Raw genomic sequence first — 26,613 nt, forward strand, 5'->3', positions numbered from 1 at the left:
ATGTTGTCTCGTTAGTGTTCACTTTTGGTTTTACCTTCAGCTAATCTGGCTGAAGTGCTTGTTTGTTGTCTGGTCATGTTTCTTGCCCTATCTGACTTTTTGTCCAACGATCACAGTATGATATACAGTACTGACTTTAGAGTTTGAAATCAAAGGAAACATAATTAACATTAATAAAACAATTGCAAATAGTATTTGACCCAGGTATGACATTTATGGCAAACATCAATATCAATATCCTTTTTTAAATTTCACTTGTGCAAATCTCTGTAGAGTGCAATCGACAAATACCTGACACATTTCCATAAATCCTTTTCCTGAAATTAAAATGAGGGCCATAATTATAGGACAATATTGTGTGGTTCAGTTCATATGATTCCCTCAAAGCAGTAAAACTGTGTCTTCTCATACTAAGCTGCGTAAAGTGCAAAGTCCTCATACTAGAGTCCTGGATCAACCACCAGGAAGTCAATGTGGTCCTTCTCTTTGGTCTTGAAGGCCTCAGCAATGATCCGAGCAGCATCCTTGTGCTCCCGACCTCTCAGGGAAATGCCGTTGACCTCCAGGATGACATGACCCACCTTCAGCTGGCCGCAGTTGTGAGCCGATCCTCCTTTCTGTCAACAGGGATATGAGGGGAAGGTAGGAAGGCATTTGACATTTTTAGAAAGATTTTTTTTTAGGGTGCTGCTGTTATACTTAAATTACATTACATGACGTTCAAGGCAAGTATTATGTTGTATTCAAACCCAACACAAAGTGAATTTAGCCTTGTGTTACTCACATGAGTGTGACAGCGGGATCATTTGTGTTTACTTGGCCAAACAGCCAGATTAATTTACTGTACATTAGCTGTAAGCTGCAAGCAATGGCACCCACCGCCATTGTGTGTCTGTGTGTTTGAATTCAGGTCAATCTCTCACTAAACTCAGCACTCACCAAAGAGTCCTGTTTTCTCTCTTCTTGTTCCCCTCTCCTCTCTGTAAAGCAGTTCGGAGGGGCAGTCGGAGAACGGTGGAGGCCCTCAAAGCAATTATTTTAAAAGGGTGACGTTGAGGTGAATTTGGGGGGCGTTTGCATTTACACCAGAAATTTACAACAAGACATGCTGAAACATGCATCTACTTGCAAGAATGTGGTGTGCAACATTCATAAAGTATACCTGTTTACACCAACACAATGAAATGAGACGGTGCATCGTTTAATAGCAAAATGACCCTTTACTTCAGTGTTTCTGTCAGCTGTCTGCAGCACAGCTTTATGTGGCCTCCACAGGAGCGGAACATCAGAGTATCCATGGCCATAGCCAGCTATGAGGTCCAGACCTTGGTAAATATTTCCTAAATATTAAAATAAAAAAAGCAGCGCAATATAACTGTATAACCAGTAGTGGAAACATCTGGTCAGTCCTTTAAGTGTCTGTATGCCAGTTCTACTTTTATAAATCTATTATTTTATAAATTCATGCACAATATGTTAAGAGTTGGTCAGCTGGTCCATGTCTGATGCAGCTCAGTTATTCTACCACAGCCATGCCTCCTCATGACTGTTCAAAGTAGCAAAATGACAGAAGCTGCAGCAGGAGGATGGCTTTCAAATTGAGCTGACCGCTAATATTTACAGATGAGTTGCCAGCGCACAGTGCAGCAGGCTGCAGCTGTGAAGTCATCAGAGCACCGGGCTGACACAGAGCAGTAAGTGTGTCTGTTGTGTTAAAACATATACGTTTTATGTATACACAGTTTAGGGGCTTCAAAACTACTATTACTCTTGCTTTCAGTCGTGATGTAGCTTCTTTAGTGGGCCAGTCTCAATCTCAATGAGTCTCTTACCTGAAGTATTAGAATTCACATTGTCCTGCTGATGAAAACAATCTGTTTATTCTTGGCATTTTTCTAACTTTTGTTTTTTGTTTTCTGTCCCCTCAAGCTGCAAGCTGTGTCGCTTTCTCACTGTCCTCTCTCTATAGCCTTCTCCTTCTCCTCCTCCTCCTCCTCCTCCTCCACCTCCTCCCCTTCTGATGGACCACGGGCCCCTGGGAACATCTTTTTCTCCTGACTCCTGCTGCCTCACATATTGACAGATCTGGATCATCATACCCTGGGCTCCGCTGGATCACTGCTCTCCTCTGTTTTATTATCTCCTCATATCTGTACTTCTGTCAAATTTGATGCCTCTTCATTCTGATGTTTTCTTTTTACTGCTAATTATCTTGTGTGGCTTGTCCTCTTCCAGGTCACCACGGTGGAGAGGAGGTCGTGTGGCTCGGGCACCACTTGGCGATCCCTCAGCCAGCTCAGTCGTCCTCCTGGATCCACACACTTTGCATATTACATATTTTATATAATTTCCTTGTATCATATTTTCTGTCAATTAAATTTGTAAACTGTTCTGTTCTGTATTGGTGACATCTATTGCATGTCTGTCCGTCCTGGAACAGGGATCCCTCCTCTGTGGCTCTTCCTGAGGTTTCTTCCATCTTTTTTTCTCCTGTTAAAAGGGTTTTATTCTCAATATGGCAAGTTTTTTCTCACTCGAATCGAGGGTCTGAAGACAGACGATGTCGTTCACTGTACAGACTTGAAAGCCCACAGAGGCAATGTGATTGTGATTTTGGGCTGTTTAAATGAAATTGATCTGATTTTATGCACATGAAACAAAGACAAAGTACTGATGTAATGTTTGTACCACAGAGGGTCTTGAAGACATGAAGTCAGTTATGTCATCAGATATGAGACATTTTCAGAAAGATAACAGTGTCATGATTTGGAGTTATTGTGTGGGTTTTCTTCCGTGCTTGATGTCTTTTCTGCCTGTGTGTTTTTCAGGTATGTTTCCGAGGCTGGGTGTGTTTTCCTAGAAGGCTGGAGCTTCCACTTCACACACACCTGCATCACAGATTTTGCCTGTTTGTATTTTGCGCCGCTCAACTCTAACCCAGATTCTCCTCGTTATCTCCAGTGTTGGCGTGAGCCTCTAACACCAACTTCAGCCGCCTCCCAGCCTCAGCTGCCTTGAATCATTCTGAGCCACTCACCAGCCCACGGACTCACCCACTACACTCCACCATGCCGGCTCACACGCCACTCAGCGCTCCGATCCAAACATAGCCTCTACCTGTTCCACGGAGCCTCCCCTCTACTCTGTGGCCACATCTCTAATCTTAGTGTCTTCATGTGATTGGAAAGACCACTTGTGCAGGTCACACCACCGGATTTTTGAAATGACTCTGACTCAAGTCATTTTTAGCACTTTCGTACTTTATTTGAAGTATTTTGATCACCACCTTTATTTCTACTTGAGCAGGCCTGCTTGTTTTTGTAAAGTAACAGTACTAATACTTGAGTACAGTTTTTTGCTACTCTACTCCACTGTCTCTAGATATCAAACTGACAGCTCTCAATAAGACAGTTAACTGTGCAGGAGAGACTGAATGTATGTATGTCTCTGTATGTAACAGAGATGAGGAAAACTTGAATTGAACTTGATATTAACAGGTATTAACAGATAATACCTCCATTAAAAAAACAACTCCATTTAAAAAAGAAAAAAATCTGGACCTCACTAATTTCTAAACCCTGGCTACAGCCCTGAGAGTATGATCTATAAAATTACACCAAGATGGCCTTTATTGTGTCAACTCTTCCTTCGTAAATAAATAATTTCTTCCTCTTGAAAGCATGCAATTTTTCTCTGTGATACACTGAGTGCTGTGGTATTGCCGTGCTTACAAATTAACAAGTGGAATATTCCACTGTCGAAATTCCCAGGAAAGCAACTTAGCATCTAGCATTCAGAAACACAGACAGTAGCTCTGGTAATGTCTGTTTATAAACTGTACACACTGCATCACACTGAGTGTGGCTGTCTGGTGTGAATGGGCTGTACTTCATTGTCATTGTTGTTCTTGCAGTTGTTTAAAACAAACAGCCAGCGGTGGAGCTAATGCAGCAGATTGTGAGCCAGAGTTGCCCCAGTAAACACACCACCACTGTTGTGACTGGCTGTCTCAGCTGCAGTGTCTCATTAGGTAGAGCGGACAGACCAGGTGGTGGAGCCCAGAGACAATCTTGCAGCAAAGGATGCACAGGAGGATGAGTGACCCGGACAGGAGCAGCAGAAGAGAGAGGCCGATGAGGTTGGTGTGTTTATCCGCAAAACTACAGAAAACAGACATCACCAGAGCTGCTGTGTGAGTTTACAGTCTGAGTCAAGCTTAGAGAACACAACCAACAAAGCCAATCAATCAGAGGTGAAGTAGGGTCTTGTGAGAACATGTGTGGGATCCATAATAAGTGTCATGATTCAGTGTCTTGTTCTTGTTTTCTTTTATTTTGATATTATGCCCACTCTCATGATTCAGTGTCTTGTTTTTCCTGTTTTATTTTGTTATTATGCCCTCATGTGTCACTTCTTGCTTTTCAGATTCTCCTGTGTGTTTTTTCCCTCCCAGTGTTTTTCTGCTCATTTCCTCACCTGTTCCTCTTCCCTCCTCACTCCACCTGTTCCTGATCCCCTCGTTAGTGTCTGTGTATAAAGTCTTTGTTCTCCCTCATGTATTTGTTGTATTTGTTCCGTGATGTTCCCTGTTACTCCGTCATTCCTCCGTGTTCTGTGTCCTGTGTAAATCTGTGAGTTCCGTGTTGTTTAATGTTACTCTGTCTTGGTCAGTCTTCCCGTGTTGCCTCCCAGCATTTCTTCCCAGTGTTTCCTCGTGCCTTCCGTTTGGTATGTCTCTGAGTTTGGTTTCTTGTTTCACGTTTGATTTGAACTTTGTTTTTCTGTTGCACTTTTTTAAAGCTTTTTAGTTGCTACTTTGTTGTTGGTCCTAGTGACAAATTTTTGGTTTGTATAGATTTGTATAGACTTTAGTTGCAACACTTGCTTTGTAATGTTAAATAGGTTTTAAGATAACATTATTTCAATACATATAGTCTTTAAAAGTCCCATATTGTAGTAGCTAAGATTTCAATATTTTTTTAATTATAAAGCAGTCTGGATGCTATATTAACATATTGTGAAACTATCAAAATGCTCACTCCATGGAGATATGCACACAGCCTGTATTCAGAACCTGTGCCTTTTTAAATGAGCTGTCAGGACTTCCACCAGTGATTGTTGTGATATCACTACTATACAGTCATCACCCCCAGCCACGCCCCCAGTACAGCCAAAGTTACAAAAACACCTGCAGAGCTGATGTGGAAACATGGTACATGGTATCTCTTGAGGCCTGTGAGAGGTGGCCAATCAAAAAGACTTGGTCTTAAAGAGACAGGACTAAAACTGTTCAGACTGACGTAGACTGAATAGAAGTGCTGCAGCAATGAACGGTATGAAAAAAATAATGTGTTTTTGAAAATCAAAGCAACGTGAATATTTTCTAGTAGACCACCAAAATAAAAGCATGAACCTGAAACTGAACATAATGTGGGACCTTTGATGCATGACCACACAAGCCTGCGTGCTGGAAATCCTGTACTGCTTACAGGTATTTTTCCAAGGGACAATTTGGTAGATTTTGTTTATAATTTCAGCTCTACAACTACAAATACAATAGCTGGTACTGTCTAGAATAACTCACAGTGTCAAGAATGTAAGGTACACTGAACATATGCTGACTGATACAGTATATCTCTTATAGTACTGTCTTGTGGGATTGGGCAAATCTTTTCAAAAAGTGCTTTTTATGTTTAACAACTCTGGCATGAACGATGCAGCAATGGCAATGAACACTAGAACACTAGGCAGCTTTAAAACACTAGAATCATCAGCACAAATCACAAGTCATTGTCCCTCCTGGTTGAAAGGATGTTTTCTTACATTCCTGTGCTTTAGCTGAATTTAGGAAGTCATCTAGTTGAACCAGTGAGCTGCTTTCATACTTGACATTTAGAATTTAGAAAGCTTCGTCAGCTGTTGAAGGAGGTGAAGGATGATCTGAGATGTCTAGATAACTGAGATAAGTCATTATCAGTAGAGTCTCATTAGTAGAATCATGTTACATGACCTTTTGCTCTTGCCCTAGAGGCAGTCTAACAGAGGCCACAGGATAAATCCATCCATATTCATCCATTCACTGATCCTTCCTCCACTTAGGAACGTGTCCAATTTAATCCTCAGAGGTAAATACGTTTATTTGCTGTGACATTCAATTGCAAAGTAGCAGCTGAAAACCTCACTGTGGGGCATTCAGGCCAATAATAGTGAATTTGATTCTGCAGACTGGCCAAGAAACTCTGAGTAGGATAATGAATCAGACACACTCTCGGCTGCTTCTACAACCATCACTAATGTGCCTATGAGCAAGGCATTAACTCTAATGCAGCAGCTCCTAGTGGCCAGAAGACAAGGCTGAAGTCAGAATAGGCAGTTCCCTCTTGTAAAGGCTGTAATGCATCAAAGGTTTTAGAGCACTCCAGCAGGCACCATCAGTGTTTTCATTTAGTTCAGAAATATTAATACTTGAAATATTACACATATTTAAAGCGATGAAAGGAAACAAAAAGTTGGTCAGCTCCTAAAGAAAACCGAGGGTCTTAGATTTGATGACTAAAATGAGTCATTGAGATTAAAGAACTATTTGAGGCTGAACACACTGTATTTAACATAGCCACCGTTTTCTCCTGACAGCTACACACTGACAGTATTTGGTCAAGCATCAGACCACCTGTCACCGTTCAGGATGTTTCCGAAGCTGCCAAGAGGCGGACAGGATTGACCAGCTGTTCCAGCCAGGCAAAGCCAGGCCGAATCACACACATCATAAACGAGGTTGTTAAGTAGCATGCATATTTTCTGCATTATATTTATTCTGCTTATCTTCATTCAAAACAGATAAACAGACAGAATCAGTTTAGAACTTTAAGTGGCTTCCACACCGGGGGGTTGAAACCTCTGAGTGGGTGGGCATATGTGTGTGATGGATAAACACTCAAGTCACAAAAGCACTGCACTGCGTTTGCTGCCATGAAACTTGCACAAATAAGACAAAAAGAAACTTTGTGATTTTCCACGCAGGGTGACCAGCACTCCTAACTGCAACATCAAGTAAATAACTTTGTGGTTCTCTAGTGCTGTTTGCATGTATTTAAATGACGCACTATGCATATATGCAGCACAAGATTGCCCACTTTCTATGCAGTAGAGCCCTCTTGCAAAAAGAGTCGAGTTCACCAACACCAGCATCAATGGCAACTCACAGTTACAGAATCTTCAGAGAGTTTGTGGCAACTGAAGTACATTTATATGGGGTGTCTAATCACCAAAGACTTTTCCTAAAATAACTGTACTCTTATGTAGTCTCTCCTGATTGAGATGAAGCCTAGCTAAATTCTATCCTATTCTGTCACTTTCCCGATGTTACTCATCCATTCTCATTCTTCTCTCCATCTTCTTCTGCTTCCTTGTATCAGCTGATAAGGGGCGTATACTCTTCTACCTCAATTTGTATCAGCCAGTCTTATCTGTTCTCCTCTCTGTTGCTGTCAGCAGTCATTTACTATAAGCATGGGTGTTAGAATCAGACGCAGAACAAAGAGAAATTGTATGCAGCCATGAAAAGATTATGGGTCTGTTTGTGTTGTAATATCATTAGCGTAATATCTATATGAATCAGACCTTGAGGTGGGGTAGATAGAAGATAGTAGCTTGCCAGCTACAGTAGGTTACAAACGAGCCCTGAAAAGAGTCAGTACTTCAGCAAGCTTCTAACCAAGGGTGGGTATTCATATCACTATTTATTGTCCCCTGAAGGTGCCACCAAAAGTACTGTTGTATTAAATGTATATAGAGGAAATGCTGATGATTACCAGTGGAAATGAGTGGGGAATGTGAGGAGACGCCGTTCCACAAGCATAATATATTCAGTATTTTGTTTTTGTAGAGCACTGCTGTGTTTTCGCTACTCCCAACCCAGAAGAGAGATGTCTCTTCCTCTCATGCCTGTCATCAGAGCGCTGTGAGGGGGAGGGGCAGCTCTCTCAGCCTGCACACAAACACACACATGGACCTGCTCTGATGACAATGCACCAAAAAGTCTGATTAAACTTTACTAGAGTCAATGCGGACAATGCTCATTGACACAAGGGCGCCAGTCTTTTGCAAGAGTAGGCTGAAACCTGAGCAGTCTTTCCAAACAACTAGTGAGGCAGAAGGATGCACAGACTGACAAGCTCTTAGTTCATCACTCGTTTCTCCATCCACCTCAGGTCTTCACACGGATGGAACACACATATCACAGAGTTAACTCCACAAACATGAGTTAATGATAAAAATCTAATCATTAGCCCACTGATTGTTTAGCTATAAATATTGGTGTTTTCCTAAATTCAGTCAGAAATGGTTGTTCAGAAATTCATAGTTCCAGTTTCAGAGTGCTCGGAGAATCCTCTGTATGGAAGATATATTGGGTCGAGTCCATATAGAATTGAAAATGAAAAGACGTTTTGTTTAGCCATTTCTGCTCAAGGAGGATTGTTTTTGCTTTCCATCCACAACAGTACTGCTGCATTGCTTGCAAGTACGGGGAAGGCCAAGGGTCATAATGTGCGTGCGTTAATCGTGCATCAAAAAATGTATTGCGTTAAGAGGAATTTGCATTAACGCATTATTATTGCAATAACCTTGACAGCACTAATATACATATATATGTTTTATATATTTATTATAAAATATATAGGTTGATGAAGGTCATCCAGGTGATGGTAAATCTAAGTGCTGTATCGAAGGCAACTGGACTTGTTTCAGTTTCTTGAAGACGTTTCACCTCTCATCCAAGAGGCTTCTTCAGTTCTAACTAACTGGAGGGGAGTTGCAGGCTTTTAAGCTCTGTGTGGGAGTGTCCTGACAGAGTCATTAAGGACATGTGTGACCTCTGAGTTTCAGAGTCGTTAGGGCCACTTGTGGGCCATTGACCCAACCGGCCTTCATGTGGGTTGCCAGGTCTAGGTGAGCCCAGGTGTGAATGGATGTTAAGCTGTCTGGGGAGAGAACTCAGTACAGCAGGGTGATAAGTAATGTCTTGGGCCACCTCCTCTGTTCAAAGACGGTCGTTCCAGTTTGACATGGATGGATTCCTTTACTCCTCTTTCAAACTTCTTCTCTGGCCAAGATGTTTACATTGTTGTCCTCAAAGGAGTTGGCCCTCCTGTGTTGTGCCATTTGTTTATGGTTGTTTTGTTTCCCCATTGTACAAATCTGTGCAGTCCTGGCTGCACTGAACAGCATAAACTACATTACTCTGTTTATGCCTGGGTGCTTTGTCCTTAAGATGGACAAGTTTCTGTTTCAGCGTGTTGGTAGGTTTGAAGTGAGCAAAGTGAAATTTATTAGATTATAGCCCCTTGATGCGATAGGAATATAATTGTCTAAATGCGCTTGCATTCATGTGCAATGTCACACTGATTATAGGGGACGTGTTTGACGAGCCGCTAAATGAATTTGAGGGTCATCAGCATACTGACTGGCATTCAATGTCATCCACTGTCCTGAGATTCACATAGGCCTGTAAAAGGAGTCATTGTTATGCTGCACAATCACAAAAACTCCTCAATGATGGCCTGCTCATAAAAGAGACTGAGAGGCGTGGCTGGGTACTGCTGAGGTGACTGAGGACACAGCTCGTTCAGTGATTAGCTGATGTTATCACCTCTCACCCTCAGCCCAGCACCTCTGTTATGGAAATGTGCTGCTTTGCTTTCTCTGCACTTTGTTGGACTTAACAAAGTGTGAAAGTAGTCAGAGAGACATAGCAACAGGAGGACTTGTATTTGCAGATTGCTGTCTGAGCAAAACAAATGAATGCAAATAATAGGATGAAGGAAGATTCTATTCTATTAATGCAAAGAAGGAAATGTAACTGCACCAGAGTGAACGTCTCCTCTGCATCATTTTCAATTCAAGTCATGTACAGTCAATTTCAAAAGAAAAGACACTGAACATTAGCACAAGACAATAGCTTTGAACCATGAATCAGCCAAGCCCTACTGTACCGCGGTCTCACCTGAATGGTGACTATTCGTGGTAAAGGCTGCCGTGTGTTGGCTCCCCCCTCGATAGCAATGCCTAGGGTGTTGGCATTTTTCACCACTCGTACCAGGGTAGCACTGGGAACTGGGACCGGTGAGCCTGTCTGCTGGGACACAAAGTGAAAAGGGATCAGCAGTCAGAGTGGGGCTGAACTTTATATTGTTACCATTGCAACATTTTGTGGATATCCACAAACCATCTCCAGGAATTGATCTAACTTTCTGTACCCACCACTGAACTACTTCTTTCACCCTGAATGTGTACAGCTAGCTGCACCACCTTTGATGCCTCTGAGTACAAACTGTCCAAAAGTTAAAATTCATTCACCCTCTCTATTACTGCAGCTTGTCAGCCTGCCTTTGCATGTTGCCATTCAGAACTTGTAGAAACACTTTTCCTTGCTTGAATAAAACTTTGTACAAACCTGTTTGAACCAAGCTAATCCCAAACTTAATTTGGCCATCTGTGAACTCCAATTGCGATGCAGAGTTGTGTTTATCCACTAATTTGGATTCTTGGCTAGTAATGCATACTGATGTAAGCCTTTTTGTGTTCCGCTGCTCCTGTTTATTGAAATGTTATTTAAGGTTACTTTGTCTGAATGAATTGAATGTTGAAGTGAGATAACTTGGGACAGACTCAATGTGTGAGGCAAAGTCTGCCACTATTCATTTACCATGGAACACAAGCTACTCTATCCTGAAGGCATTGTAGCCTGCAGCGTGTTATGGATGTCACAACATACGTATTAATAGTGTACGAGGCTTCTTACCTGCTTCTTACTCTTTATGTTTTGAACTCAGTTATATAATGCTATTGTTTGTGGATGAAATATGTTCCGAGTATTAGAGCCTTGGTCCTTAAACAATCTGTGCCATGCATCTCTTTTAGAATCTACTACAGTATTTTTGAATTTAATTTCTCCTTTATTTCCTACTTCTTTCCTTGCATGCTCTAATTGAAAGGGACAAGATTATTCCAAGTGACTCACGCAAACTGATGTGCACTGGAAGCTAATTTTACTCAAATTTCATTTTCTTCAGTTCAATTTATTTGATACATTTCCATTTCCTTTTCTCTGCATGAAAGACAAAGAAGGTTTTCACCCAGGTGTTTGGTGGCCAACAAGACAATTTAGATGTCTGAATTCAATCCACAGATCATACTCCATGAAATATCTTATTAAAGTTTCATAATGACAGGAATAGAGTTTGTAATATTAAAAAATGATCTGCATGTAAATGTTTTATCTATGACACAATCTTCTCCTTGTATGCAAATGAGAGACAGAGTGTGCTTCATTTTTCTCTTGTTTGTTTATTCATCTGTTGGTTTGACTGGTCTGCTGTCATACAGTGATGTGCTCAATCACGTCATCACTATGAGACAGCACAGTGTATAATTCATCACATTGTTGTATCTGCAGTGCTTTCGATTGGCTCTGAGACATTTAATTCCATAAAGGTGATGAGAGAAACAGAAGCAGTGATCCAAAGAGCTGAAACTATACACTGATGAGTAGTTAGGTTTACACACAGTTAGCCACCTCGGGACAGGACAGCACCACAGAGAATATAATCACTGTGTATTCATGACAGCATGAAGCCTTCACCTGTCTGGTGGCCGCTGGAGAAGGTGCGTGGGCCCCTGGCTGTTCCAGATGGCTCTGCTGGTTCTTGCTGGGTCGAGGGCTGCCGTCCTTACTGAGGCCTCCTGCCTCGGCTATGTCCACCCCGCTGTCCTCACTCAGGGTCTGGCCACTGTCTGACAGCTGGGAAAGGGTGGCCCCTGGATGGGACATTATAATGTCAGAGTATCAAGAGGCAACACATGCAGCACCAGGGTTGTTGTCTGTTCTTGGAGAGTGGCCTACATTTACCTCAGCTGCAGAGCGAACCTTCATTCCAGACAGGCTTTATAAAATCTAAAATCTATTCTGAACAAACATTTGATCACATTTAATTATTATTTCATCATAAACAATCCAGACAGGCACTCCAAGAATAACACAATGTTTCCTATTTCAGAAGAGCAGCCAAAACAATTTTTTAACTACATTATGTTACATAAAGCAACCAGTTATGATTTCATCATATTTTAGTATGAACTCTATGGACCTCTGTTTTAACCTCTAAGGATTATGTTCATTTTCACAATACATTCCAATATACAGCACACTCACTGCTAGGGATGTAACAATACCAAAAACTCATGGTACGATATTCATCACTATATTAAAAAAAAGAAGAAAAAATGACTTGAGCTATATGCTTTCATAATAAATGTAATGTGCACAGCATTTATTATTCATATACAATTTGTTTTTTACTTTTTACTTGAGGCATTTCTGCTTTCCTTCTTTAGAAAAATAAAAGTAGCCGGCCATAACCGAAGCATGTGTAAAAAGTAGCCATTGGACTATGAACAATTGCAAAACAATACAGAAGCCAGTTGCAATCCCTCCCTCCCTCTGGTTGTAAAGCAGGACTACCAGGGCACCCAGAGGGGTGTGACATGGGAGGACAGCCGAAAACAGGCACTCGGCCGCGGTTCACACCAATATTCCTCCATCTTGTCGTCCACCAGATGACCAGGGCCACGAAAATCTCTGTCAGCATCACTGACACATTATTATTTTCTAACTGTATGTCCAGTGGCAGTCGGGTGTTAATGTTGTAAAAACAAACAGCCAGCGGCGGCGCTGATGCAGCAGGTTGTGAGCCATAGTTTCCCTGCCTGTAAACACACCACCTGGCTGTCACAGCTCAGCTGCAGTGTCTTTGGGCTTGTTGGGTGAAGCAGACAGGACAGGTGGAAGAGCAGCGGCATGGCAGCCCGCCCTGCAGAAGGCCCGTCTTTATGCCGTCTTTGTTTGTTCACACTGAACCAAGCAGCGCTGGCATAAAGCTGCTCCAGTGGGTCATTTCATAAAAGAGGCATGACAGTACACATCATAATGTTGAGATCTGTGTGTTTTTTTTGTTGTTGTTTAGATTAACAGGGGGAAAGCGGGTGAAACAAAATGTATCCGCCGACTGTTTATAATCATATGGATGCTGTTATAATGTGTTGTGGTTGAGATCCTGACCGACCATGCATCCTGGAAAGTGACAAAGTTACGTTTTTGCGAGGGGGGATGCTGTTTTTTTCCGGGGGAAGGTTACTGAAGTCTCAGTCAGGAGTTGCCAGAGACAACACAATAGTGGAGGGAGACTAAATCACATCACTTAATCACCGCCATTCAACTGTGGGAGCTGCCTGGCTCTGCTGCCGGGGACAGATGCTGTTTTTTGCGCAGAAATGTGACAGAGTCAGTAGGACAGACAGGATGACAGATGCTTTTCCACGTATAAATGCAGAATTATTTTCCTCATGTAAGATGCTGAAGACACTTCCTGCTACCACATTACTGTTGTTTGGTCCTGTAACGTTGCTTTGTAGGTTGTGTGGGACATTTCTCTTTTATTTGATGAGTGAAGAATCTGTTTAGCTGTCAGACTGAAAGCCATCAGACTGACACATTCCTGTCCCGCGCTGCCAGCTTTTCCATTCACACAGACATCATCTTGCCTCTATTGCGGCTCTGTTACTACCTCTGGTGATGGATCAGAAGCAGAACGAAACTGTCTGTCACAGTTTATGAAAAGGTGAGGACCCAAACGCAGAAACACACAGGAGGCAGGCAGGATTAAGAACTGAAAACGAGCCTTTAATGAAAAGCCAAAAAAACACAAATATATAATCCAAAACCAGGTGGGGTAGAAAACCAAAAAATACAAAGTAGCAAACAAAAGCTAAGACAAAGTACCAACTAAGAAGAACAAAGTACAACTGAATAAAAACAAGAGGAACAAAAAACCAGAAACATACCACGGGGTAAAACACAGAGGAACACATGGGGACACAGGAGAACACAGTGGAACACAGGGACGAACTGACAAAGACATCAGGGAGCACACAGACTAAATACACACAGGGCTGATTGACGAACAAGACACAGGTGAACACAAAAAAGGGTGAGAAATCACACAATGGGAGGAACTGAAAAGTAACACACGACACGAGGGCACAATATCAAAATAAAACAAGAAATAACAGAATCACAAAACCAGGATCATGACACTATCCCCCATTCCGCCTCTAACTTTCACACAGACGGCGACGCGGAATATCAGCGCAAGATTCCTGCCTTGAAAAGGCATTGTGAATGGGGCTGTTGAGAACAAAACCAACAAAACCAACCAATCAGAGGCGGAGTAGGGCGGCTCTTACAAGAACAAGTCTGTCTTCTTGAGCAGCATGACTGCGCCTTCTGCTGTTCAAACAGAACAATACAATGACAAGGAGAGATAGTAGAATGCATTCATACGGCTTTCCCTTGTAAGATCAAAGAACTTTACGAGCAAAATAACCACGTGATAGGTTGGTAGACGTCGCCACAGTTCCATGACGGTATCGCAGCATTTCTTTATCGCAATGTCGTGAAATTTGATATATCGATACATCCCTACTCACTGCTGTGCAACATACAGTACAAGTAGTCACACATTACCGGACTTCTAGATTTCTTAAAATTTTCTATTAATTAATTAGTTAGTTATTTTTACATGTTTCATTCAAAACTGTATCAGTCAACTTTGATCACAACAGATCCTCGTCCAGCTGGCCCTTTGATTGGAAGGGTTAACCCTTACACTATTAACTGGAGCTAAAAGTAGCTAAAAATGTATTTAAAGAAGGCAAATTAGGTGTTTGGAATCAATTAGTTAATAAAAAAACATGATACTGATTACAAAGATAAACTCTGGAGTTAATGCTGTTGTAATGCACATTATGCAGAATTTGTCATGTGAGTTATCAGGCATAGATAAGAACACATATTTTTTGGGACCATAGGGGCTATTATTATTTGATAGTTTGAGACTGAAAATATGAGCTTTTATTCGAGAATTCATACCAGAAGTAAATCAATAACTCAGCGACTAAAAAGCACATTTATTTCCTGTTGGCAATGTTGTTGTGGGTACTGGTGACAAATTATAATATAATTAAAAAAAAATGTATTCACACAGCCACACATTGTGTACCTCGTTGCTGTGGTCTGGAGTCTGCAGACAGCCGGTTCATGTCTGTTATGATGATTTTCTGGGTGAGAGCAGGTGAGCAGGGGTGGTCAGGACTACAGGGTGGAGCAGCAGGTGTGATGAGAGAGGGGCAGGGGGAGGCACATGGTGAGGGACGGGGTGAAGGATAAGGGGATGGCATGGGAGATGCTGCTTTGGAAGAGCACGCAGACTTGGACAAGATGGAGGATTTCTCATAGGAGCTGGATCTGGAAGAGAGCTTGACAGATGCCTCTGGCTTAGCAGAGCTGGACGAGTCCCGGTGGTGCAGGAAGCCAGGGCAGGTGTGGTGTCCGGAACTGGGCCTGCTGTGGTGAGCAGCCTGGTGGTGGAAGTGATGAGCATAATGGGGGTGGTTGTGCTGTTCAGAGTCGGAGAGCTGGAGGGAACTCTGGCAGGTGTGATGGAGCGTGTTGAGGGAAGTATGGAGGGTGGCACCAGTGCAAGTGTGGTGAACAGAGGCTGGTGAGGGCTGGTGGATGGTGGGAAGGGATTTGAGCGACTTGTGGAGGCAGTCGTGGAGCATCCGAGTGGGGCCAGTGAAGAGCAGGCTGGAGCCAGGCTGCACCAGTCGTGCTGCAGGCTTCCGGTTGAGCTCCTTCTCTCTGGACAGCCTGCTCTGAGCCTGCAGAGGAGCAGCTCTGAAGGGTGGAGGAGATTCAGCTGAAGCCTGCAACTTGTCCTGCCAATGAGAAAAAGGCAACAGTATACGTGAATCCCACATCAATCAGCTACTCTCTCGGAGTCTAACAAGAAATTAAATGGAAAAAAGCCATGTTATGATACTTAAGATTTCAGTCCTGGTTGATTCGTTATTATCTGTGGTTACTAACGTAATTTTCTTTGCTTTCTGAGAATAATATCAGAAAATCTACCTTTCAGTGTTAGTCTTGCAAAGCCAGACCTATTTCCAGAGGGCTGTGTCAGCCCTGGAGAAATAGGTCTGACTGCACCTATTATCATTCTGATATAGGGGGAAAAGCACTCTGACTTGTTTGTATTTCTTTAAACCAATCACAATTGCTTTTTTTTCTGTAGCGCCAAATATCATTGGTACTGTAGATTGCTACGGATCAAAGCACCCTCTCAAGATCCATTCCCATTCCTCAACCTAAAGCTGTATCACTATTAATGTCCAAATAATATCAGATGCAACTTGCCATCTTCTGAATGTCATGGCCTGTTGGCCAGGGAGAGCAAATGACTTCTTTGTGCTACAGAATAAATCGGTTGGGATGCGTCCGGCTCAAGGAGCTGGTGGAGATGGGTGGCTGATTGGTAAATGATTTGTAAAAGTTCAACTTTTATAAAACTCAATTTTATAAAAATATAACATAGGTGACCGAGGTTATGCCATTATTCCATGGCTGATGAACCCCCCCTGGTAAATCCAGGCGCTCTTACAACCACCGGCACGCGTAGAGGGAAGAGCCCAGTTTCGACGGCCCTGTAAGGGTTGGACTGAGGTGGCTTCCCTTTTGTTCTTTTTTGCCGGCCCATCAGTTTGTAGTTTGTTGGGGTTAGTTAAGTTTAACTTTTGATTGATCATGTTCTGTCTGTGGTAATAAAATTAATTTTTGACCTCTTGACTCGTGTAATTATGTTGGACCTCTTTGGGCCACAAGTTTTCTTTCGGGGTTGTAACAGAATGTAATGAACATTAGAGTTTCGGAGGAACTCCTGATGGGGCTTTCAACTTCAAGTCTTGTTATGTTAATCTAATCTACCCTCTACATATGGGAGCACCGTGGTTTGATTCATTTTGTCTCATTTCTAAACCAAATCTGATGCCTGAGGTATGGGGTGTTAACAATGGACAAACAAGGAAAGCCGTTCACAGACAAAACAGTTATTCTTGACTGCATCTTTTTTATGGTTGATAAACAAAGAGTGACACATACCAGTGCAATGTTTTGTAAGGCATTAGTGTTCTCCTCCTGCTCTTTTTCTGTCCAAACACCAACGGAGCCATCAGTCTGAAAGAAACAGTATGAAGCATTGTAGTACTGCAGGGCTCAATCTGCAATAAAAACCCTGTATGGTTTGCATTAGCCTACTTGATGCAGATGCCAGATGGATGGGATTTGCCCCACAGGACAACATAATGAGTGCAAGAAAGTTTAGACAGTTAGAACAAAGTGTTTTTTCTGTAACAGCTGGAGGCTTTATCATTTCATTGCTACAGAGCAGTGGTTTTCAAAGTGGGCATCAGGGAGCGGCAGGAAATCCAGGCCGAGAGTACCTTTTTATTTAGCTATTTCAGTCGATACAAATTAGCCCGGGCAAGGAATGTGTGATCACGTGTTATAAGCATGGCTATTAAGTCATTAAGTAGTGGGAAACAAGTAAAATATGATGATCCATACAAATCAATGAAAGATGAAAACAGGAAAACACATTCAGTTTTCTGTTTTTCTGTGTCTCAGACCAAATGAAATAACTGAATAGTCAGATACTGTCTGTCATATCTGCTAGTTAGCAGTGAGTCATGTGCCATGATTTCTTTGTAACTCCTTTGCGAAGAAAACTTTGTCTACACCTCAGACCTGCAGACCCCTGCAAGGGTTATTCCACCAAGCAGTAATAATCCCTTTACTGCCATATTGATAATACACATTCTTCCACAGAAGCCATTTTTCATGTAACAGTAGGATGATCACTAAACTGAATGTCAGCTGAATTATATTTAGCAGCTTCATGCCGGCTCATTGTCACACTCATCACCAACCCACCCTCATCGGAAAAACAACCATATGATCGACTGTACAAGCAGCTTATTGCGACCCATAATGACGTTTATTGTTATTGACATTATTGAGGCTGCAACCTCTAGTGGCTGTAGTAATTACTATGGCAGCAAAGGTGGACGTCAGGTGACTTAGTATAAAGAGCGAGTCTGCATAGCGAGGAGGCCAAGGCAGACAGCTGGGTCAAACAAGCACAGGACTTTCGTTCAGGAGAACGCTGTTCATGTCCAGTGTGAGACAAGAAGTCAGCTGTGGGTTATTTTAACTTACGAATGTAGTTATGTCACATTTAACATAACTAAAGTTATGTACGTAATGTATGTACATATGAAACTGAAGTTAACTGACTTATATACTTGTTTCAACCTAAACCACAATGTTTTCCTAAACCATACTAAATTGTGACTGTATGACGAAGGTCCGGTGCATCTGTTGCTCTTGTGTTGGGAACAGTGATATGTCATTTTGGTAATCACTGGAAATCAGCCTATTCAGTTGTGTACTGTAGGTAGGATGATGTGTTGTCATGACTTACTGACACTTGAATAGAACAGGGCCATCGTTACTGTTGTTGGTAACACCTGTGCTTTTCCTACTACAATATTTATTATCTACTCTGCTAGACTATAAAATGTCAATATTAGGGGTGCAAGATATGGATTTTTTCAGTAGATACTGAAAACTGATAATTACCTGCTTCTCATAACTGATTCAATTACCGATAACCAATAATAATTTCATTTGTTGTTTTTAAAAAAATATGTTCATAACCTGTAGTTTATGCACCCCTAAGGGTGAAAAGGCTAAGATATAGTGGGCAAAGATGGATGATTTATTATTATATAGCTCTCGATTTATTGTGTTAAACTCATAGACTTTCTCCATCTTCTCCAAAACACTAACACTTGTGGAATACGTATTGCAAGTTACAATTGTGTTGTCTTATCTGAACCTGAAAAACAACTGCCATTCCAGCAACATCATCAGGGGCGGAGCTAGAGGGGCGGCCGGGGTAGCACTGGCCACCTCTGGAACCTGATTGGACGCCTCAGGTGCCACTCCAGTTGACTGACAGGTCACTGCACGTCTCGTTGAAAGAAGCGCGATTATGGAAAGGCAAACGCGGGAGGCAGAATAAACTTCTTTCAAGTCACTGGAATGGATCGAGAGGACCTACTTTCAGTAAATACATCATTCTGAAGTAAGTTTTAAAGTGGTTTCCTGATGAGTAACTGTTTTAAAATATTGACAAGTTGACTGCACATTTAGAGAAGAGATTTTGTCCCCAATAGTTCAACTGTGCGAGTAGGCTCCTCTCTCTGTTTACATTGCCTGTCATGTGACAACATGGCGTTGATGTAAACAAAGGGAGCTCATAGCAATGCATGCAAGGGCTCCAAATGACCATGAAAAGGTAAGGAAACAATATAAGTTGCGTTTGATTGCAATACATTTGGGATTTGACGGAATATTGAGACACAAAGACACAATTTGACACGTTGATTACAACATGTGAAGTTTGTCTGCGTGTTTGTTTGAGGGCTAACGTGAGCTGATTAGCTCAGGCTAAACTATGCTTGGTATCAATGGAGAGGGTAGCGTCTCTGGTTTCAGAGGAGACCAAACATGATCGGTGTTTAGAGACCGGGCACCGTGTACGATCCTGTTACATGCTGACTGTTGCGTTATCATAATATGATTTATGAGTTATGACTAAACTATTAAAGTTGTTGCCAAACAAATGTTTTTGGACAAAATACACTTGGACTGTTATTTTGGTACTGTTAGGGACTTGTCTTTTAGAAACATTTGAAAAAATGGACCATCACAGCGTTTTATTAACTTTGTACAGGCAGTTTAATTATGTCACCGTTATTCCGGACCCGGTACTGGGTCCATGGGGGGACCCATGTCTTGCTGATGACTACAGTGATCACAATAGTGTGTGTGTGTGTGTGTGTGTGTGTGTGTGAGAGAGAGAGAGAGAGAGAGAGAGAGAGAGAGAGTGAGAGAGAGAGAGAGAGAGAGAGAGATGCATCTGAGTTATGAAAATTGTAAAGAAGGCATGTTCCTTAGGTACCCGGTTTGAGTAACACAATATTTTCCTTTATTAGTATATTGACCCCCTGATAAAGCCTTGCCCACCCTCTGGCCACCCCTTGTATAAAAGTCTAGTTCCGCCCCTGGACGACATGTGTGGCTCTTGTCTACATTGCGTGGCTCTACACAGGTGCAGCAGCTCTACGTCATGAAGGCAACAACAGCATCTTCTTCTTCTCTATGTTTATTGGCGGCTGGCAAACCAACTCCAAAGGTGCATACCGCCACATACTGTGTGTAAATACTGCACTTGTTAAGTCAACTAAAGAAGTTTGGCTTTGTATTATCAGTTCTATTTATTGGCTATAATTTCATTATCTGCCGATAAGCAATAATATACACTTTCCATTATTGGGCCGATAATTTGTCTGATATATATCGTGCATTCCTAGTCAATTTAAAATGTAAATCAATCTATGAAATGTCAATATTGTCATTGACATAATATGTTTCAAGCTTCAGTATAAAGGGCTCTAGCTCTTCATGCACATCTCCAAATACCCCCACCTCCTCTCCTCACATTTCTAGCTGTTAGTTACAGCTATTCTAAATGACTATCTTACAGCCAACCTGCATAGAAAAATCTATCTAATGAGACAATGCTGTGAATAACACGGTTGCCACAATGAATCTTACTGTTTCTAGCTGAGTAACTAAGTGACTGTCAATTAAATGTAATTAGCTTTTTTATCGAGAGGTTGTAATTTCACAACCACAATAATGAGTGTCACAGCACGGGCAATTACACAGATACATGGTGTGCTGCGCACAAACACCATCACCAGCTTTTAATAGCAGCACCAAACAGCTAACCAGGACAAGATAAATGCACCCAAAGAACCCGTAGGCACAAAGAGTTTGTTCAGGCCAGCATGGTGAAGCAGAGGAAAATAACCCACACTTTGTTCAAGCTAAAACCTAACAGTTCTGTCAGATCAAGTTGATCTGGTGAGTCTTTTAGGAGCCAGACTGCTGGACAAAGTGGATCAGAAGCAGACTGTAACCTGGCAGAATGAGGTATTTGTGGATTGATGTGGGCCACAGTAAAACATCAATACTACATAGTCGCTGACCTGCCACAGAGACGAGCTGCTCTATGTCATAGACTGATGCTAGGAGGCTGAGACTGTGGGAAAGGAAAAGATGATATGTGTAGTGAGACACACACACACACACACACACACACACACACACACACACACACACACACACACACACACACACACATTTGCCCATACTGTCAGTGATCTGGATCCTCTGATAGATACAAAATAATGCAGTGTAAAAATAAGACCTAGGCTAAGACAGAGTCAGAAGCATTATATGCAGGGTTTGGAGGGTTACCGTTGAGGAACTGTGAATAAATGTTTATAGAATGTAGGCAGTAACCTATTCCAAGTGTCAATATATTACAGTAATGTAACTTGATTACTCTCCATTACTTTTGGTTTACCTGAATACCAAACATATGTAACACGTATATCTATATGTTTTAGATGGATTCAGTCACACTTAGCTTGTATACTATTTTGGCTGACCAGAGTCACTCTCCAATATTCTGGTGCTTACCAGTATGGAAGCCCTGAGGGGCAAGTGAGATTTTTTTTTTTTCTGGTGCTCCATTTTCCAAGTTCAACATTTTTTTTTTCATGTGTGAAACAGAAAAAAAAAAGTTTGTTTATGTGTATTATGAAAGCCTGTAAATAAAGTCAATGACAGCTCTCACAGAATCGTTGCACTCCATATCCTCATTGTGAGTCCTAATTGTGATGAGTTCACCGTAACTAGACTTCAATGAATAAATATTGTTCACCTATCAAACTTCCATTTTCAAATGATATCGCAGGCTGAGGGATACCACTGATTGTCGCGCATAATTTGGGTACGTGAAGCAGTCAGTCTGATCGCTGTTTACAAATAAATACTGCACTGATACTGATGTGAATTGCAGAATTAATAAAGAATGTTTTCCAACCTCCATCTCAGACAAATACAACTTGTTTTATGTAATTTCTTGCCAGAAATATGCACTTTCTTCATCTTCCTGTCGGTTGTGGCCGTGATTCACTAATCACTGTAAACACCCATTGATGAGAAGGCTGACAATACACAGTATGCCACCTGTGACACTTAGTGCAGCTTAGCGCGAAGTATGACACATTTCTCACCAAAAGAAACATGATAGTCATGTCACATAACCTGTTCACATATGATAGATGCATGTTGTGTTTGGAGTGCAGAGAGAAATGAAAACTCCCCTGGACGAACATGGATGCTTTTCATCTTATTTAGGACATGAGTAGTGGTGCACTTCTGCCTCTTGTGGTCAAAATGAGTATTACAGAAAGAAACAATCGAGCCTTAGTTTCTTGAAAACACTTTTTTTCAATGGGTTTCACACAGAAAAAAAATAAAAATCTTTCACTCAGGGCTTCCGTATACCAGACAAATGGGTGCCAGGTAAATAATAACTGTGACTACTACAGGCATGCAGAGAGAACACTGTTCCCACTGAGGTTGACATTTGACGCCGATTGGCCAGTCATCTCCAGAGCCGGCTGGAGCCAGTCTCACCCATGCTCACATTTGTTATTTTGATATCTTGATAAAATATTGGAGATCTAAACAATTAATTTCTTGCATGAAAAAATGTCAAAACATTATTTGGTGACACTGTAATAGTTATAGGATGAAAATAATTAGTTGCAAAACGCCTGCTGGGATACTTATTTACCCCAAACTCACAAGTCAGCTCATAAAATACCCTCAGTAAAACAGTGGGGCAAGAAACCTTCCAGGTATTTGCATTAAATTAAGAAAAGCCTCAACAGCTTTGTTGAGTTTTGATTAGTATCCAAAGAGGTCTGTTTCAAATGAACAACAGACTGCTTTCAGTCCACAATCAAGAGGTGCAGTCTATTTTGTTAATTACTAATCAAATTAACAAGCAGCACTTTGATCCCAGCCAGCCGGCATAGATTGCGAATTACATTTTGCTTGTAGTAAATCATTTTAAATCAATATTTGTTGTCAGATGATTTGGTAAGCAGCCATGTAGCAAGAGGGTGCAGAGTGGTGGTCATTAGGACAAAATAACTCTGATAAATTCCAGCATGAGCGTTTTCCTGTCAGTGCCTAACCTGCTCTATTATGAATTGTTTATATGCATCTTCCAATAATGGCAAAGTGATATGAGACAAGAAAATAGAAGGATCAAAGCTCACATTATTAAAATGGATGTACATTTTCAGGCATAGAAAATAAGGGATGTACCATAGCAGGGACTGTGTGTCCTGCATCATGGATCACAGGGGCTGCATGGTTGCAGAGGCCCTGTGGATGCAGCACTCCCAGGCCTCCATGCCAGGCTTGGTGGGCCTCCCTCTCATGGTGCACCACCAGCCTGTCGTACAACTCCAGATCCTGGGTAGCCACCAGACTCCTCACCTCAGACAACATGGACAACTGGGGGGAAAGGAGAATAGAAAACAAAACTGGGATAAGAGCATACATAAGGGAAAAAAGCAGAAAACTGCATATATACACCGATCAGCCACAACATTAAAACCACTGACAGGTGACGTGAATAACATTGATCATCTCATCACAATGCGATGTTCTGCTGGGAAACCTTGGGTGCTGGCATTCATGTGAATGCCACTTGACACTCACCACCCATCCAAACACTGTTGTGGACCAAGTACACCCCCTCATCACCTAAACACTACCCGATTGCAGTGGCCCCCCAGCAGGACAATGTGCACTGACACACCGCAAACACTGCTCAGGAACAGCTCGAGGAACACAATAAAGGGCCCAGGGTTCAATTCCCCAGATCCAAATCTGATCGAGCATCTGTAAGACGTGCTGGAGCAGGTCTGATCCATGGAGGCCCCACCCCCAACATACAGGACCCAGAGGACCCACTATAAAACGTCCTGGTGCCAGACACCACAGGACACCCTCAGAGGTCTTAAGTCCATGTCTTGACAGGTCAGAGCTGTTTTGGCTGCACAAGGGGAACCTTCACAATATTAGGCAGGTGGTCATAATGTTATGCCTGATCGGTGTATATATATATATAATGTATATGTTTTAAATTATTCAAATGTTGCAGATTGTCACTTAGTTTTAAAGCTGGGCTTGGTAAGAATGTAGCACCTAGCAAGCTACATTTTGAAAGTCTTACCTGCTCCCTCCAGGCCTGCCTTCAGAGCCAGTCCTCCAAAACACATGAACACACACTGCCTGACTTCAGGCTGCCCTGTAGCTCTCGTTGGCTTGGTGGGAGATATTTTAACAGCTTGTTCGCTATGTTCATCAAGCTCATTTAGCTTTTTAGACTAACAAATGCACAAATAACCTAAATGCAACAATCATGTCAAGACAAGCAAAAAAAAACAAAACAAGCACCTCAGTCTTCCCAGCTACGTAGCACAACAGATACTGCTGAAGCTGTGTGCTTTAAGCTAACGTTAGCTGCTAAAGGAGTCGCTGCTGCTGCTACTCACTCGCTCTTTAGCTCAGTGGCTGTGTGCTTTGTGCTACTGAGTTATCAAGCTGCTGAACAACAGGCTCAGAGGTTGTGTAGCCTACTGCAATACATCACATCAATGTCATCACTATTCCAACTACCTCATGTCTCATTCACATGTAGGAAACACCTTGCATTATCATACCGAATGTAAACAACTCTTGTGTCACTAGCTCGCTGATCGCTTTAACAATACATCACCAGCGGAAGACTGGTCATGTGCAATGATTGAGGCCGGCTGGTATGTAGGTAGACAGACAGGTTGCCTGTCCAATCATTTCATACAAGCCAAACAAGATGATTGGATGGGCTCATTAGAGGCCTGCAACAGCCACAGATCCTGGATGTTTTTCTTTTCTTTTAGTTTGTCAGAGCATATGATTTATTGATTGGTGATCTCGGGATCTTTATAAAAGGGCGCCTTACTAAGAAGTGGTACCAAAACCTTTGTGTACAAAATTCCCTAGCATGGTTCCAGACATGTCTGAATAGGTGGGTTTTTTTCATGAGGTACCTCTGAATCACAGGCTCTAAACACCTCTCTCTCTTTTTGACCTCACAGAGACCAGCTGTACAGTCATCCTGTTGTACCTTTGCATGTGTGTTGAAGAGCTCAAACAGAGCCATGGCCAGTGGCTCCACTCCTATGTGTCCCTCCTGGTACTCCTGGAGGTAGTAGGCCATGGTCTGCCTCTCTGGCTCTGTCAACAGCATGAAGGCCTGCTGCTCCAGAGACACCTGAGCACCTGGCGGGCCCACACCTCGGTATACTGCTGGCTGGACGGACAGATATGTTGATTCATGAGGAAAGAGAAATGGAAAAAAAAAAGAGATAAAAAATGAGGGTCACACATGGATAGGATAAGAAGAGTTATCAAACTCTACAAGCCCAGCAGCATGCAGATAGAAAGTCTTCAGCTGTGCGACATCCTGTACACACATGGCAGTGGCTGAGCTTATCTGACTCAGGGAAAAGGCACCACCTCAAAGCTGCAGGGGCGAGTCAGTCAAACTTGTTTGCCTTTTAAGACTTCATCATTATCTTCATAAGCAGCTCGACTTGGAAACAGCTCTCCTCACTGTTGGTAGATTGAGTGAGTCTCAGCTAGGTCCTGTGGCTTTGTGCCGACTGTGAAAACCTTTATAAGGAATAAAGAGAATAAATAAGACCCTACAAGCAGGGAGAAAGCTGCTGGGAGAGATTTTCCCTCCCACAAATCTTTAGCTGTGAACGGGGCAGAAAAATAAATAGTTCATTACATGGTGGAAATGGAATGTTTAAAAGCCTCTGCATGAGACGCTTTAACTTACACAGCTCTGTGATAAAGGAGCTCAAGTAAAACACAACATAATAAATGAGACTGCAAAAGGCCCTTAATGAGAAAGCTAGTTTCTGTGTATAATGTTAAAAAATATGCATAACTGAAGGCTGTTATGCTTAGAGGTATCCTGAGAGATGGAAAACAACACAAGGATGAAGCTCTTATTGTAATTTGTTGAATTGGAAAATCAATACTTCATAAGAGTTTGTAGATCGAACTAGACCTTGAGCCTCCCTCTCTCAAGTTACAGGATTGTCTTTATGTGTACTGACATGATGAAGAAGGAAACAGACCAATTTAAAGCTCAGGGTTAGGGTCAATGACCACTTTGACGTCCCGGACAGCGACCCTCTCCCAGATATGATTGTATCTGATGTGAGGGGCCTGAAGCTGGGGCCCAAACTGAACCAAATCAAGTCAGTCGAATGAAATGTGATTGTTCGAGGCAACAAGGACACAGTTTATCCAAATCCTTTACGAAGGCCATTGTGTTGCCATTTACTGCAAAAATCCATGGGTATAAGAAGCATATAGCTTGTGTTAAAACAGTACAGGACTTCTCTACAGATAAATAAACAAACAGCTAGGAGGAAGATAATCTGGGGAGGCTCTGGTCCAAATATTTGCAGCCTGTCTTCATTCTGTTTGATGTCAGTGACCTATGTGTGCAACCTAATCAACTGTATCAAGTAAGTCTACTTGATCTTACATTCAAAGCTTCCCAGCCTTGATACTAATCAATAGACACAGGGATAGGC

At 42.1% G+C, this 26,613-nt stretch overlaps 1 protein-coding gene across 1 annotated transcript in view; it reads right to left on the reverse strand.

The window, feature by feature from the left end:
- Positions 1 to 440: 440 nt before the first annotated feature.
- The window catches only part of whrnb (whirlin b), a 136,036-nt gene continuing 109,863 nt past the window's right edge, over positions 441 to 26,613 (reverse strand). The window contains exons 6-12 of the mRNA XM_073465300.1: positions 25,125 to 25,310; positions 23,273 to 23,464; positions 17,054 to 17,128; positions 15,117 to 15,834; positions 11,642 to 11,817; positions 10,004 to 10,135; positions 441 to 617 (exon numbers count right to left, since the gene is read on the reverse strand). Coding sequence (XP_073321401.1) covers positions 441 to 617; positions 10,004 to 10,135; positions 11,642 to 11,817; positions 15,117 to 15,834; positions 17,054 to 17,128; positions 23,273 to 23,464; positions 25,125 to 25,310 — 1,656 coding nt within the window. The remainder of the gene's footprint in view (positions 618 to 10,003; positions 10,136 to 11,641; positions 11,818 to 15,116; positions 15,835 to 17,053; positions 17,129 to 23,272; positions 23,465 to 25,124; positions 25,311 to 26,613) is intronic.

The sequence above is a fragment of the Pagrus major genome, chromosome 5, assembly GCF_040436345.1.
Source record: "Pagrus major chromosome 5, Pma_NU_1.0".
NCBI lineage: Eukaryota > Metazoa > Chordata > Actinopteri > Spariformes > Sparidae > Pagrus > Pagrus major.